This window comes from Rhinolophus hipposideros, assembly GCF_964194185.1.
Source record: "Rhinolophus hipposideros genome assembly, chromosome: 11".
NCBI lineage: Eukaryota > Metazoa > Chordata > Mammalia > Chiroptera > Rhinolophidae > Rhinolophus > Rhinolophus hipposideros.
In genome coordinates, this window is record NC_138057.1 from 64,964,027 (window position 1) to 64,981,979 (window position 17,953).

The following is a 17,953-nucleotide window of genomic DNA, read 5'->3' on the forward strand; positions in this document are numbered from 1 at the left end:
AATCTCATTTATTTTAGATCTACTGAGTGACCTTAAATTTCTCAAAACACACACTCAAGAAACATAGTGGATGTTAAAAAAAGACTGCCATTTGGAACTAGTTATAACTGTTGATCTGGCTTGGAATCAGAAAGCCAGTTATGTGTGGCAGGAATGGAGTAGAACGGAAAACATAGAATGTGTCAGACCCCCCCTGTTCTAGCATTCACGTGGTGTGCAGAATTACATGAGTTACCCCACGATAACTAGACTCAGGAATCAAACAAAAAACTGTCTCTACCAAAGATGACAATACCTATTGCAAAGCATTCAAATAGAGCTGAGTAATATAGGATGGTATAGAATAATGTCTTAAAGGTATAGTGTCTGGTATTGAGCAAATTAAGACTCAGCATTTGTTCCTACATCTACGAGTATACCTATCACTATGTATACCTCGCTATGTACCATAGACCAATAAGAGACATGGAGAAGTAGAAGATGTCATCCCTTACTTCAAGCAACTTTCAATGAAGATGGAGACATGCTTCATTTCTCAAAAAAAGCTCGATTCTACAAACATAAGTAACCCAAGTTAGTGGGACCAAGTCCACACCACTGTGCATCACAAAAGCGGGTGATGCTAAAGGAGGTGGCATCAGGTAGAAAGTGCTTAAGAACACATGAGTCATGCAGACCTGGGCCTCATTCCTATCTCTGCCATTTTGAAGCCACGAGGACAAATTTAACCTCTTGGAACCTTAGTGTCCTCTTTTGGGGGATAATTGTACCTGCTGATAGATTGCTGGAGGGATTCAGTGGGATGATATGCGTAGAACCCTCAGACTAATGTCTGGCACATGCATTACCAGATATGTTGGGTTGGTTGGGTCCCAAAAGTTTTCCTGGGGTAGGTGAGACTAGGGGGAGGCCATGATCATTAGGGGAGGTATGGAGACATGGAGAGCCTTTTGGAAGAAGATTCCTGGTGAGAGGAATGTTGTGGTCAGGCCCCTGTGACCACCGTTGGGGCTTGTTCAAAGCTGTGGCTCATTTTAGCCTTGAACTAATGGTCCCCTGCTGCACCCACAAAACAGAAAGAGGCCAGTGTCCTGGGTGGAGCTGAGCACAAGGCAGTGAACCCAGGAACTCTGGCATCTATCTGTGGGCTGCTTTAGAGTCATCCCAGCCCCTGGGGGACCATTCCTAATTCACGCTCAACCTATATCCAGTCACTGGTCTTTTGAGGTCTATACAACTTTAGGCTTCATGAGCTGGCTGTCGGTTAGGTTGTGCTGCCAGAGCGATAAAGGTGCTGAGTTTGACACTTCGGGGCAAAGGCTGTGTGCTTTATTCTCTCTAGTTGATTATCTCCAAGAATTGATGGCAGCCTCTGAGTAATCAGCTTTGTGAGATGAATCCCGTTCTTCCTGGGCTGTGTGTGATGCTGAGGGGACAGGCAGCTACCCTTGCTGCACACCCACCATCTCGATCCCAGCCCATCACCACTCCTACTCTGCACCCATATCAGAGCACCATATCAGAACTTTCTGTCCCTGGTGGCAATCTGTTTCTTGTTCACCTTTGTAAGTACCATAGCACCTGATACATAGTATTGCCTTTAGAATGATTGTACACCATATCCTATATTAAAAGCATTAGGTATTCTTTTAGTAGAAGGAACCTTATAGAAAATCCTTTTGTACCTAGGAATATTATTTTTGGGAAGTGACCTCCTAATTTATATTATTGAGTTATAGAAGTAGTGGAGAGCATAGGACTGAAGTCTATAATCAGAAACCTGTTGTGGATCATCTTATCTACTAAGACCTGAGTTGACTATTCCCTGCTCTGATTACTCACTTTCATTTCAGATCTACCAAGTTTCAGGTGTCTGGGTAAGCATTGCCAGGACAGCCAAAAAACACTGAGACAGAAAGGTCAAGGCTGCAAATATACCAAGGAGTTGTGAGCAATCCAGCTGGCGGTTCAGTGAAAGAAAATCCAGACAAAACAAAACCTGAACTAATATTAAATCAGTCAGGAGTGATGGTTCACTTTACAATAGGTTTCCTACAACAGGAATTAAAGAATTCCTACAATGGGTTTAAATACTTCTGCATTACTGCATTTATATATTTGTGGTAGGAGCTGTGGATTCATTACTTAAAAACACTCTCACAATTTTTAGATGATCAATAAATGTCACTGTTAAGTGAAATATTGACTTTTATAGTGAGATGGGAAGAGGTAGAGATGGGGAAAGATGAGAACAAAATAAATAGTTCAAAAAGAGTAACCACTGATGTTAGCATCTCCCAGATTATAGTATAAGCACATGGAATAAGGATTTAATTTACAAAAGCTCACTTGGCCACCCATCAACAGGGAATACATGTATTGTATAATGGAAGATACACAAGGTACATTTGACTGTAGAGTAATTTTGTCTGTAGTGTAGCAAGTTGCTCGAGATGATGCTACTACAGGATTTTTCAAAAACAATGATTAGAGTTAATTCAACTACCATTACCAAATGCCTACTCTACACTAGGCCTTTTAGAGACACTTTGAGGACTAAAGAGATAAGATAGGGGCTGTGCCCTCAAGAAACTCCTGGTCAGTGCAAGGATTATTTGAAAAAAATCTTAATTATTAGGTAGACAGGTTTTCAAATTATATAGGAAACCCAAGAAGCCAATAGTGATGAAGAGAAAGAATAAAAGGAGAGAAAAATAAAACATGATTTGATTCAATTGAAGATTGATTACCTAATTCCAGGTACGGAACCAGAAGAGTTTTTTTCCCCTCCAAATTAGTAGCACTTTATGTAAAGAACACAAGCTTTAGTAGACTCTGGTCCTCTCTTGGTCCAGTGGAGAAGGAAAGGGCCCTGGGGGTGGGAGGGGGATTGCAGGGGGCATTGGTCTCTGGAGAAAGGGGTGGTTCTTCTGTCAGCCAAGGAAACTGACTCCTTCCTTTCTGCTAGGGGACAAACAGTACTTCTCTTGAGCCAGTCTCTGTCAGTGCAACAGTAGCAGATGGACCTAGTTTATATCCTATCTTTTGTTGCCGCCCTGTTGAGCTAGCCTTTGGACCTTCTCTTTTATAGGGCCAACTGATTGCTGTTAAGAGTAGCCAATCATTCTAGGGATGAGCAGCCTGGGCCCAAAATATTTACCAATCTTTTAAGAACAGAGAATTAATAATATTAAATCATATTCCCATATTTTAAATGGTATGTGAATCCAAATTGTTATATTTCAGCCAAGTTGCATCAGCTACTTCTATAATTAAGGTCCGTAGACTTCAACAAACTTAGAAACTGGTAATCACAAAAAAGAAGGTCTTATTGAAAGTCATCTTTGTTCAAGCATCAGATTGTGCCAGAATCCACTTACCAAGGCAAATAGTTATAATGGGGGACGTATTTTGCAATAGTACAAACATCATCTGTCCAGGGACCAGATATTTAAAAGTAATATTTTGATGTCACCAACTGAGTAAGAACTCAGTATTAGATTAAGTGCTTTAAAAATATTATTTTATATAATCCTTACAATAACTCTATATAAGTGCTATTCCCATTTTACAGAGGTATGAACTAAGACTCAGCGAGGCTAAGTAAACAAACATACCAGGATCACACAGCTAGTAAGTGGGAGAATCCATATTTGAACCCAAGACTGTCTGATCCAAGAGCCCCTACTTTTATTGACTCAACTACACAAGCCAAGGCTTGATGTTTCTGACATGAAGGGCAGAATAAGTAATACTTTAGAACAGTGATGTCCAAACTGTGGCCCACGGGCCAACTGCTGCCCATGATCCATTGTTAATTGGCCCACAAAAATTCCAAAAATATACTTAGTTTACTTAAATAAACCAGGTGAGGCAGTACGTACTTCACCTCGAGTGAGTGGCCCGGCTGTTTGTGTATTTTACCACATATGGCCCTTGGTGAAAACCATTGAAAAAAGTTTGGACACCCCTGCTTTAGAACCTCAGGGGTGTCTGCTTGGTAGTTACTACTAAAGAAGCTGCTTGTAGATTTCTCAAAAATGTGACACCATGGGTGGAGCTGCAGGTGTATCTGATCAAGTGAAGGTCAAGTGCCAACTCTCTCTTGGTAAATAAGTATTTCATGGGTGAATGGATGGATGGATGACGTGAGGAGTATTACCTTCTAATAAGGAATTAGGAAACGCTTCCAGATCAAAAAAGCAAAAACTATTTTCTTCTATTCATGGATTTAAGTTCGTGGTCACCAACCACATTGAGTTCCTTTACCCAACACCACATATAGGGCATTTTATAAGTGACCCATGGGGAGGGTGACAGTCTGTCAGGTGGTTGAGATTCGACTGGCTTAAGTCATGACTCTGTGTGTGAGTCAGAGGCTTATGGAGTCCATATATGACCAGATAACAGTCCATTTATAACTAGGCAACTTGATTGAAACTAACTGGCTGACTGGAAATGCACTTTGTGACCTTTTTTTTCAATCTCACTCTTGATTCATTGAACAAGTTACTCATTGAAAAAACCAGTGGCAACATCCAACCCCTGTTGAATAATACTAAGGCATAGTCAATGCCAAGAAGAATAGCAGTTTATTTGATTCACGTGCCAGAGTGAAATGCTCCTCAGCATCCAGGCTGATTAGACATCCTGCTGGTACTGGCACAGATCCAGTTCTAAAATACCCACTTCCTTCACCAATAAAAGGTTGCCTGAAAGCTAACAACAGCTCATCTGTGTTAGCTGGGTCTCCCAGAAAGCAGATGCTGAGACAGATTTAGAAGTGTAAACGGTTTATTCAGGAGTAACACTTGTGAAAGGAAAAAGAAGGAAGCAGGATTAGGGAAGGGGAGTCGCCAGACCATGATGCAGATCGGACAATGTCTCTGTCAGCCCCACAGGGAGCTCTGGAGCATGTTAGCAGAGTCCTTTGTCAGGAGAAAATTGCTAGGACCTTGTAGCACAGTCCTGTTCGGTCACTGACTGAACCCACTGACTGGGCCCACCCCAAGAAGACCCGTACCTCATCTCAAGGGTTGAGGCAAATCTGAGTGAGTTAACAGTGGAGACTGTCAGCTGGGCCAGGAGCCCTTTCTTGATGGGGGAATGTGAGCAATGCATCTCTATGTCTGGCACACCGTCCTAATATCTGGAAATAGGTAGTCTCCTCAAAAGAGGTCCAAAGTTACCTGATACCATATATATATATGTATAGTTTCCTTTTTTCAAATAGGCCCAGAGTTTCTCTTCCTACATGGAGTAGGACCAGGGGCGGAAACATAACCACTTTCTTTCTTTTCTAGTTTGAAATTTCTACCACAACATGAGGGTTCCTGGAGGTAAGAAAACCAAGAATCCCACTAACTGTTGCCTCCACTCGTTAAAACTCAGTAAGTCCCTATGTGTATGTGGCCCCAGGTTACCCAGAGGGTAACCCACCTGGGACTCTCTCAGTTGTACATCATTTAGGACTGATGCTGACACTAGCAGGAGTGAGGAGGCAGTTTGGACCATGGGAAGACTAATCATAAGTCTTGGATCCTGGAACCTTGGGGAAAAGGGTCAAGGACCCACAAAGATAAAAATCATCCTTGCTACAATTTTGCCATCAGCTGGACCTAATTTGAAAAATAAGAAAATCTAGGGCAACACAAAAAAAGAAAACAACACACCAATATCTCTGATGAATACAGATGCAAAAATCCTAAACAAAATTCTAGCAAATCGAATACAACAATGCATTAAAAAGATTATTCATCTCGACCAAGTGGGGTTCATCCCTGGGGCACAAGGATGGTTCAACATCCGCAAATCCATGAATGTGATACATCACATAAACAAAATAAAGGACAAAAATCATATGATTATATCAATTGATGCAGAAAAAGCATTTGACAAGATACAACATCCATTTATGATGAAAACACTTAATAAAATAGGTATAGAAGGAAAATACCTTAACATAATAAAGGCCATCTATGACAAGCCCTCAGCTAATCTCATAATTAATGGTGAAAAACTGAAGCCCTTTGCTTTACGTTCAGGAACACGACAGGGCTGTCCCCTATCACCTCTGCTTTTCAACATAGTGTTGGAAGTCCTTGCCAGAGCCATCAGGCAAGAGAAAGAAATAAAAGGCATCCAAATTGGGAATGAAGAAATTAAATTATCACTCTTTGCAGATGACATGATGCTATATATAGAAAACCCTAAAGACTCCACCAAAAACCTGTTAGAAACAATCAACGAATACAGTAAAGTTGCTGGCTACAAAATCAACGTACAAAAGTCCATCTCATTCCTATATACTAACAATGAAATCTCAGAAAAAGAAATACAAAAAACAATTCCCTTTGCAATTTCAGCAAAAAGAATAAAATACCTAGGAATAAACTTAACCAAGGATGTGAAGGACCTATGTGCTGAAAACTATAAGAAATTTTTTAAAGAAATTGAAGACACAAAGAAATGGAAAGACATTCCGTGCTCATGGATTGGAAGAATCAACATAGTTAAAATGGCCATATTACCCAAAGCAATATACAGATTTAATGCAATCCCCATCAAAATCCCAATGACATTTTTTAAAGAAATAGAACAAAAAATCATCATATTTGTTTGGAACCACAAAAGATCCCGAATAGCCAAAGCAATCTTAAGAAAAAAGAACAATACTGGAGGTATCACACTCCCTGACTTTAGCTTGCACTACAGGGCTACAATAATCAAAACACCATGGTATTGGCAGAAAAACAGACACATAGACCAAAGGAATAGAATTGAGAACCCAGAAATAAAACCACATAAATACGGACAGATAATTTTTGACAAAGAAGCTGAAAACATACAAGGAAGAAAAGACAACCTCTTCAATAAATGGTGCTGGCAGAATTGGATAGCCACATGCAAAAGAATGAAACTGGACTGCTATCTGTCACCATGTACCAAAATTAATTCAAAATGGATCAAAGACTTAAGCATAAGACCTGACACAATAAACTGCATAGAAGAAAGCATAGGTACTAAACTTATGGACCTTGGGTTCAAAGAGCATTTTATGAATTTGACTCCAAAGGCAAGGGAAGTAAAAGCTAAAATAAACGAATGGGACTATATGAAACTTAAAATCTTCTGCACAGCAAAAGAAACCATTGACAAAATAAAGAGGCAACCAACTGAATGGGAGAAGATCTTTGCAAACAGTGCCTCCGATAAGGGGCTAATATCCAAAATATACAGGGAGCTCATGCAACTCAACAACAAACAAACAAACAACCCAATTGAAAAATGGGCAGAGGACCTGAAGAGACATTTCTCCAAAGAGGGCATACAAATGGCAAATAGACATATGAAAAAATGCTCAACATCACTAATCATCAGAGAAATGCAAATGAAAACCACAATGAGATATCACCTCTCCCCAGTCAGAATGGCTATCATCAACAAGACAAATAGTAACAAGTGTTGGAGAGGCTGTGGAGAAAAAGGAACCCTCATACACTGTTGGTGGGAATGCAGACTGGTGCAGCCGCTATGGAAGGCAGTGTGGAGGTTCCTCAAAAAAATTACGAATAGAATTACCATGTGACCCAGCAATCCCTTCCTGGGTAACTACCCAAAAAATCTGAAGACATTTATACATAAAGACATGTGTGCTCCAATGTTCATTGCAGCTTTGTTTACGGTGGCCAAGACATGGAAAAAACCAAAATGTCCTTCGATAGATGAATGGATAAGGAAGTTGTGGTATATATACACAATGGGATTCGGCGGTAAGAAAAGATGATATAGTACCATTTGTGACAACATGGATGGATCTTGAGAGTATGATGCTAAGCGAAATAAGTCAGACAGAAAAAGCAGAGAACCATATGATTTCACTGATATGTGGTATATAAACCAAAAACAACAAGAGAACAAGACAAACAAATGAGAAACAAAAACTCACAGACACAGACAATAATTTAGTGGTTATCAGAGGGTAAGGGGGGTGGGGGGGTGGGAGATGAGGGTAAGGGGGATCAAATATATGGTGATGGAAGGAGAACTGACTCTGGGTGGTGAACACACAATGGGATTTATAGATGATGTAATACAGAATTGTGCACCTGAAATCTATGTAATTTTACTAACAATTGCCACCCCAATAAATTAAAAAAAATAAAATAAAATAAAATTCCCATTTAAATGACTGAGGAGAAAAAAAGAAAATCTGCTTCACACCATCAATGTAAGGATTTGACTCAATTACCTACGTAAAGAATTTGGTGCCTTGCTTGGCACATAGTAAATAGTCAATTAATGGAAACTAAACATCTTCTTTTACTCTGATCAACTTAGTCATTTAATAAATAGTCATTGTTGGCTTACTATGTTGAAGTACTGAATACAGTGTTGATCAAAATAGCTGGAATCCCTGCCCTTATTGAGCTGCTACAGTAGTCTATTTCTTTTTAATATTCACATTCTGTATCCTATAAGTTCAGGAGCAGGACATGAGGAAAAAGACCAAACTAGGTGCCTCTCTTTTAATTGTAGTCCCTACAAAACCCCCTAATTTCTTTTTTCTTTCACTCATGCTGCAATCCCTCCCAGAAAGCCCTTCCTTTTCTGCCTGTTAAAATTTACCCTTCCTTCAAGGCCCAGCTCAAGAATTCCCTTTCCTTGATTCTCCCAACACTCACCCTTGTATTCCTTTGTCCATCCCAGTGCACTTAGAGCTTTGTTCTTGCACCGCGGCAGTCACACTTATTGGTTTATGCTTATGTCAAAATATTATTCTCAAAGAGTTAAGTGATATAACTCGCATACAACTATATAGGGAACATAAGTCAAAGGTTTAAGCAACCCATTAGTGAAAGACCCAGAAGAATGACAACAACTAGTCCAAAGGAGGGTATGAGAAGCTGACATATATAATGTCAGTGAAAGAAAAAAAATGCTGGAATAAAATTACTAAGTTAGACCCAAAGTGGTTGATTTCCAACAGGGCAATAAATCCACAGTCTTTGTGGTTATCTTCTCAATTGGACAGAAATCACTTACATATTTGCCAGACAAAAATAATTAGCATCTGTTCAGTGCTAATCTGCTCTTAAATGACAGAATTTTAAAACATATTTTATTCATTAATATGGGAAACTTTTAAAAAATGCCTAAAGAATGCTTAAAACTGGACTATTAAGTGTGCCTACAAGTACATGAATTTGGCAATAACTAGCTAGTCTTTCTTGGGTTTTGCCCTACTTAATACATATTAATTCAGAACTTGTATTCTGTTATGAGTTTGAGAGGCAATCTTCTGGGATGACCACCAGTTTTGATGCTGGCATTTAGATTTTATTTAGAATGCAAAAACAATTGAAATAGTTTTTGGATAGTATATATGGAACAGATTATTTTAAGTATATGCTTTAAAAATCTACAATTTTCTTCACATTATTTACAAACCTAGTATAAAATTTGTTTATTATAAAACACCTATATAAACAATTTTGTATAATGAGCACTGGGTCAACCAGCCCAGCCCACGCACCTAAGGAGGCGCTTTCAACGGCTGGGACTTATGGGCAGGCAGCAATGGCAATAGGCCTAGGTGGCCCTGGGCCTTTTGCTAAGCTGCCCCAGGCACACTACTGGTGGCAGCCAGCCTCAGTTCACGGTGAGGCCACCCCTGCATGCCTCCAGATCCAGCACAGAAAGCAACCAACCACATAGCTTTGTGGCTCCTACCACATAGCCGCGGGCCAGTAACAGGCAAGGCTGAAATTGGCCTGCACAGCAGCCCCTCCAAAGAGACACCAGAAGCCACACACCCAGAGGCCAGCCTCAGACCACACCAGAGCACTACCTGACTAGCCTCACAAGGAGCACATCCAAAGGAGGTTCTCAATAGGCACAAGAGCCCATGAGAGTGAAATCTCCTCTGAGAGGTCAGCTCATACACTGTGGGCGTAGCCAATCCCCACAGTCAATCAGCCTGGCAGTTAATCCCACCCATTGACATGCCAAAAGCAAGCACACTCCTGGAACACACGCACAGGAGATCAGCGAGACTGCACTATTGGACCACACAGGGCACTACTATATAAAGCCATCCAGCAAAGACTGAGATATATAGGAGATCTAACTAATACATAGAAGTAAACACAGAGAGGCAGCCAGAATGAGGAAACAAAGAAATATGTCCCAAATAAAAGAACAGGAGAAAACTTCAGAAATAGAATTCAATGAAATGGAGGCAACCAACCTACCAGAGTTTAAAACACTGATTATAAGAATGCTTAAGGAACTTAGTGAGAATTTCAACAGACAGTAAGCATGAAGACATAGAAACCATAAAAAAAGAACCAGTCAGAAATAAAGAATACAATAACTGAAATGAAAAATACACTAGAAGGAATCAACAGCAGATTAAATGAAGAAAAGTACTGAATCAGTGACTTGAAGACAAGGTAGCAGAAAACACCCAATAGGAACAACAAACAGAAAAAAGGATAAAAAACAAGATAGTTTAAAGGCCCTGTGGGACAACATCAAGCATAAAAACATTCCCATCATAGGAAGACCAGAAGGAGAAGAGAGGGAACAAGGATAGAAAACCTATTTGAAGAAATAATGACTGAAAACTTCCCTAACCTGGCAAAAGAAATAGACATACAAGCCCAAGAAGTGCAGAGAGTCCCAAACAAGATGAACCCAAACAGGTCCTCACCAAGACACATCATAATTAAAACGGCAAAGTTTAAAAACAAAGAGAGAATCCTAAAAGCAGGAGGAGAAAGACAACTAGCTATTCACAAGGGAGCTGCCATAAGACTATCAGCTGATTTCTCAACAGAAACTTTGCAGGCCAGAAGGAAGTGGCAGGAAATATTAAAAGTGATGAAAAACAAGGGCCTACAACTAAGATTACTCTACCCAGAAAGGCTATCATTTAAAATTGAAAGAGAGATAAAGAGCTACCCAGACAAGAAAAAACTAAAGGAATTCATTACCCCAAGTATTATTACAAGAAATATTAAACGGACTTCTTTAAGCAGAAGAAAGGAGAAAACAATGATAAAATATACGAATAAAATGGCAATAACTATGTAACTATCAATAATCACTTTAAATGTAAATGGATTAAATGCTCCAATCAAAAGATATAGGGTAGCTGAATGGATAAGAAAATAACCCATGTATATGCTGTTTACAAGAGACCAATCTCAGATGGAAGGATACAACAAACTGAAAGTAAAGGGATAGAAAAAGATATTTCATGCAAATGGAAATGAGAAAAGATCTGGAATAGCAATACTTATATTGGACAAAATAGACTTTAAAATAAAGACTATAATAAGAGACAAAAAGGACATGACATAATAATAAAGGGATAAATCAAACAACAAGACATCACCCTACTAAACATTTATGCACCTAACATAGGAGCACCTAAACATATAAAGCAAATATTGACTGACATAAAGGCAGAGATCAACAGTAACACAATCATACTAGAGGATTTTAACACCCCACTGACATCAATGGACAGATCTTCCAGACAGAAAATCAATATAGAAACAGCGACCTTGAATGACACACTAGACCAAATGGATTTAATTTATATTTTTAGAGCATTTCACCCCAAAGCAGAAGAATACAGTGGTACCTCGGTTTTCGAACGTAAACCACGAGTTCTGAAATGTCCAAAAACAGCCGACAGCTAGGCCTCAGGATCTTGCACTCAGCAGAAGCCGTATGACATGCTCAACTTCTGAGTCATGTTCAAAAACCGAAGCATTTACTTCTGCATTTAAGGTGTTCATAAACCAAAATGTTCATCAACTGAGACGTTTGAGAACTGAGGTACTACTGTAAATATTCTTTTCAAGTGCACATAGAACATTTTCCAAGATAGACCACATATTAGGCCACAAAACAAGTATCAATAAATTTAAGAAGATTGAAATCATACCAAGCGTCTTTTCTGACCACAGTGGTATAAAACTAGAAATCAATTACAAGGAAAAAAAAAACACTGAAAAACACACATACACTGGAGACTAAATAACATGCTACTAAATAATGAATGGGTCAACAATGAGATCAAGGAAGAAATCAAAAGATACCTAGAGACAATGAAAATGAAAACACAACAACCCAAAATCTATGGGACACAACAAAAGCAGTCCTAAGAGGGAAATTCATACCAATGCAGGCCTACCTAAAGAAACAAGAAGTATCTCAAATCAACAGTCTATCTTTACACCTAAGGGAACTGGAAAAAGAACAGCAAACAAAACCCAAAGTGAGTACAAGGGAGAAAATAATAAAGATCAGAGTAGAAGTAAACAAAATAGACTAAAAAAAAATACAAAAGATCAATGAAACCAAGAGCTGGGTTTTTTTGAAAAGATAAACAAAATTGACAAACCTTTAACCAGAATCATAGAGAGAGGACCCAAATAATAATTAAAACCAGAAATAAAAGAGAAGTGACAACCAACAGCACAAAAATACAAAAAAAAAATTTTTAAGAAAATACTATGAGCAACTATACACCAACAAACTGAACAATCTGGAAGAAATTGATAAATTCTTAGAAGCATACAATCTTTCAAGGCTGAATCAAGAAGAAACAGAAAATATGAACACACCAATTACTACCAACAAAATTGAATCAGTAATCAACAAGCTCCCAACAATCAGAAGTCCTGGACCAGATGGCTTCATAGGGGAATGTTACCAAACATTCAAAAAAGAATTAACACCTATTCTCCTCAAACTATTCCCAAAAGTCCAAGAAGAGGGAAGGCTCCCAAGCTCATTTTATGAGGCCACCATTACCCTGATTCCAAAACCAGACAAAGACATTACAAAAAAAGAAAACTATAGGCCGATATCCCTCAGGAACATAGATATAAAAATCCTCAACAAAATGTTAACTAACTGAATTCAGCAATACATTAAAAAGATCATATACCATAATCAAGTAGGATTCATTCCTGGTATGCAAGGTTGCTTCAATATCCACAAATCAGTTAATGTGCAACTGATGTGATCCATGTGCAAAAGAATGACACTGGATTCCTATCTCTGCAAAAAAAAAAAAAAAAAAACACCTCAAAATGGATGATAGACCTGAAAGAGCTAAAGTATTAAAGTCTTAGAAGAAAATATACAAATCTTCATGAAGGTGGGTTACACCAAAGGACAAACAATAAAAGAAAAATAAATAAACTGGGCTAATCAAAATTAAAAATCTTGTGTGCTTCAAAGGACATCATCAAGAAGTGAAAAAATCCATTGAATGGGAGAAAATATTTGTAAATTGTATACATATATCTAGTATCCAGAACATATAAAGAGCTCTTACAGCTCAACAGCAAAAAGACAAATAACTTAATTTAAAATGGGCAAAGAATCTGAATAGACATTTCTCCAAAGAAAATATGCATATATATATATATACATATATATATACATATACATATATACACACACACACATATATATATATATATATATATATATATATATATATATATATATACACATATATACATGTCTCACAGGGAAAAGCAAGTACTGATGAGGTTGTGTAAAAATAAGAACGCTCATATGTTGCTAGTGGGCTTAGTGCAGCTGCTTTAGAAAAGAGTTTAGCATTTCCTGAAAAAGTTAAACACAGAGTTAACATATGTCTCGACAATGACTCACTCCCATGTATACACCCGAAAGAACTGAAAACATGTCCACACAAAAATTTATAGCATAAATGTTTATAGCAGCATTATTCACAATAACTAAAAATAGAAACAACCCAAATGCCCACCAATTGGTGAATAGATAACAAAATGTGGTATATCCATACAATGAAAGCTTATTCAGCCATCAAAAGAAATAAAGTACTGATAAGTGCTGCAAATGAATGAACCATGAGAACATTGTGCTAAGTGAAAGAAGCCAGCCACAAAAGGTCACATGTTCTGTGCTTTCATTGATATGAAGAGGCCAGAACAGGCAGATCCACAGAAAGAGAAAGTAGATGAGTGGTTGTGAGGAGCTGCAAGGAGAGGGTCAACCGGGAGTTACCACTAACAGGCAGGGGTTTTCTTTCTGAGGTGATGAAAATGTTCCAATATTAGATAGTGGTTACGGTTGCACAACTACGTGAATATACTAAAAACCACTGAATTGTACCCTTTAAAAGAGTAAGTTATGCACATAAATGAATTATACCTCTAAAAAGCTTAGTTTTTAAAATTCCATTGAGATTTTAATTTACAAAGATAAATTTGAAACAAATTGACATCATTTACTTGTTTTCAAGTCATGTTTCTTCATTTATTATAATATTCTATATTCTTTAGAAAAGATTTATCCTATAATTACGTTTTTGAAATTTTTTTATTCCTGGTACTTTTAGAATTTTTATCAAGATTGTAGCTCACTTTTTTCCATTTTATTTTCTATTTCTTCTTTTTAAGAAAGCTTTTACCTTGTGTATTATTGAATTACATATGTATATAATCTCCATCTTAGTAGTTCTACTAGTTGGATTTTCTATTTACAGAACTTATCATACCAAATGACTTTTTCTCTTCCTTTCAAATATTACTAGCTCGTTTTTTCTCTTACGAATTATCTGGGACCTTCAGTACAATCTTGACTAATAGTGGTGACATAAAACCTCACTTTTCTCATTCCTGTCTCTGGTAAGAACGCTTCTATTTATTCACTGCATGTAGTGTAGGTTTCTAGTAAATATCCTTTATGAATTTAGGGAACTTTCATTCTATTCCTAACTTAAAATAAACACTAATGCCTGTAGCATTTTACCAAATACTTTTACAGCATTAAGATACATTTTCTTTATTAATGTACATTTGTACTTTTGAAGTAGCCTGGAAACCCTATGTTAAATCTCAATACAAATTTACTAAACTGATACATTTGGCTTGTTAATGACCTAATTTAAAAAATTCACTTCCTTTTTATCTGTATTTATATTACTTTTCTTAATCTTGGGTGTTGTGTATTCTCCTTTTTATCCACCGTTGACCCATTGGCAAGAAGTTTGTCTACTGGCTTATCGAATATACTCTTTGCACCTATTTCAATAATGTGAGCATTTATCTTTATTAATGCATTCACTTTCTTTGGGTTTATATCATTATTGTTTCCTATCTTTTTGAGTTGAATAATTATGTTCTAGCTTTATTTTCTAATAATTGCATTTTTTTCTGCTTGCATTTATTCTTTAACCCAAAATTACTTAGAAAATTATTTTTTATTTTCTAAATAATTTTGTGATGCTATTTTTAGTCTTTCATTTCTACTGTTATATCATCATGGTAAAAATAAATAAAAATAAACAGGGAGGACTTGACTATTCCCCTCTAGGAGAATAAGTTGAGATTTTCTTTATAGCCATATACATTGTCCATTCTTTCAAATATTCTATGAATATTAGGAAATAATGCATATTATATGTGTTTATGTCTATTAATTAAACTTGTCAATTTTAAAAATTCAAATCCTCTATGAAAATGTTTCTTTAACATTGAAAAATAACACAGGAATTACTAAAAGGATAAAGAGTATGTACACGGTAAGTAATTTTCATCATCCCACTAAAATTTTTGTGTACCTGAAAAGGATTTTATAAGCAAATATGTACATTTGTAATAAATTATCTGAAAATAATTTTCTAAATATATATCAAAAAGCAAACTTCAGATTTGGAGATGAATAGTTCCACTACAAGTCTTTCTCTCAACGATAACACATTTTTCAGATTAATTACAAGAACAGTGTTTCTTTTCAGCACAAACATTATAATATTGAATGAATGAGTATTCTGCCTAAACTTTTTCTTGCACAACAATCCTAGGGTTTCTTGCCACTGTGAGTGCTCAGGTGTAAGTGATGACCTATGGTTACAGGCTTCCCCACATTCATTACTCTGATAGGATTTCATTTCTGAAATGAGTTCTCTGATGTCTAATTAAAGATGTACTATGACAAAAAACATCACTACATTGATTACACTGATAAGGTTTCTCCCCAATATGTGTTCGCTTATGTTTAGTGAGGGCTGATCTTAAACTGAAGGATTTCCCACATTCATTACATTGGTAGGGTTTCTCTCCTGTATGAGTTCTCTGATGTCGAATTAGTGATGTTCTATAACAAAATAGTTTTTGACATTCATTACATCGATAGGGTTTCTCACCAGAATGAACTTTTAGATGTTCAGTAAGGTGTGTACTTCGGCTAAAAGTTTTTCCACATTCCTTACAGACATAAGGTTTCTCTCCAGTATGAGTTCTCTGGTGTTGAGTAAGATGTGCACTCCGGTTGAAGGCCTTTCCGCAGTCATTACACTCGTAGGGTTTCTCTCCAGTATGAATCCTCTGATGTTGGATGAAGGCTGAAGTATGGCTGAAGGCTTTCCCACATTCATTACATTCATAGGGTTTTTCTCCTGTGTGAGTTCTCTGATGTCGAATTAGTGATGTGCTGTGGCAAAAAACTTTCTGACATTCCTTACACTGGTAGGATTTCTCCCCAGAATGAATTCCCTGATGTTCAATGAGATGTGTGCTCCGGCTGAAGGCTTTCCCACATTCAATACATGCATATGGTTTCTTTCCAGTATGAATTCTGTGATGTTGAGTAAGGGCTGAAATATGGCTGAAAGCTTTCCCGCACTCATTACAAGGATAGGGTTTTTCTCCAGTATGAATTCTCTCATGATTTCGAAGAGAAGACCTATGACTGAAGGTTTTTTCACATTCATTACACTCATAAGGTTTCTCCCCAGTATGGACTCTTTGATGTTGAATAAGGTTAGTGCTCTGACTAAAAGCTTTTCCACATTCATTACATTCATAAGGTTTCTCTCCAGTATGCATTCTTTGATGTTGAATAAGATTAGTGTTCCGGTGGAAGGTTTTACCACAAAGCTTACATTCATGTTTCTCTCTCACACAAATTTTCTCAGATTCCATTACTACTGAACTATGGTTTTACATTTAAATTGTTTCTAGAATAAGTAAGATTTTAGGTATAAATGCATCCTTTCTTATATCTAATAAATTACTTTTCATTTATAAATTGCCTTAAAAATCAATTGAAGTAGACTTATACTTTAAGCACCTACCATCTGTATCAAAATTGAGGTCTTTATGTTCTACAAACATCAGTGTTTAAAAAGGTTTGAGATCAGATTAAATATTGCCCCCAAATTATTATGTTTATAATCTTCCTCTTAAATTGAGTTTCCTTGTAGTTTCATTTTACTGGTGGTTCTCAAACTGGTTATCAAATTCCAGTTCTTCTAATACAAAGTTTTGAAACCATCGCTTGAAAATTTTTTAATATCACGCCATAACAGCTTTATTTTTCAGCTTTCTGCTTTGGAGTTGATACTCTGACTTTGGATATAGTATCTGGAATTAAGTGGTAGACAGTACCTCTTCCCTCTGCAGTACAAAAGAGGAAAACAAAACTTGCTCATCAATTACAGAAAAGAAATAATAAAAATAAACCAGTGATATGATAAAATTAAACATTCAACAGTATAGTTCCCGGCTAATATGTAAATTTAAAGAAGAAAAGAAATAATATAGAGAGGCATGGAAAAAAGAAATAACAGCACTGAGACAAAATGTATAATTAAAGGTAATGATACAGAAAAGTACATGACATGACAAAAAGTCAATGATAATAATTCAGATGTATGTCTCTGAAAAGCAGAGGTAAAAAATTAGAAAAAGTGAAATGGGATTGGATAATAAAAACTCTGACAATTAAACAGAGACATTCAATGTCATGTAGTAGAAGGCAGGAAAATTGAAGTTTTCTGTCATAGTAGTAGCATGATAAACATTTGATGTTTTAGATGAAGATACTTGTTAAATTCATCTAAAATGGATAATGAGAGAATAAGGTTATCAAATTC

At 36.9% G+C, this 17,953-nt stretch overlaps 1 protein-coding gene across 1 annotated transcript; it reads right to left on the reverse strand.

Moving 5' to 3' along the window:
- Positions 1 to 15,862: 15,862 nt before the first annotated feature.
- Positions 15,863 to 17,000, reverse strand: ZNF883 (zinc finger protein 883; the record flags this gene model as incomplete). Its single annotated transcript, XM_081066703.1, has 1 exon — positions 15,863 to 17,000. The coding sequence occupies one exon, from the start codon at positions 16,998 to 17,000 to the stop codon at positions 15,948 to 15,950; it is 1,053 nt and encodes a 350-aa protein (XP_080922829.1). The 3' UTR covers positions 15,863 to 15,947.
- Positions 17,001 to 17,953: the final 953 nt, after the last annotated feature.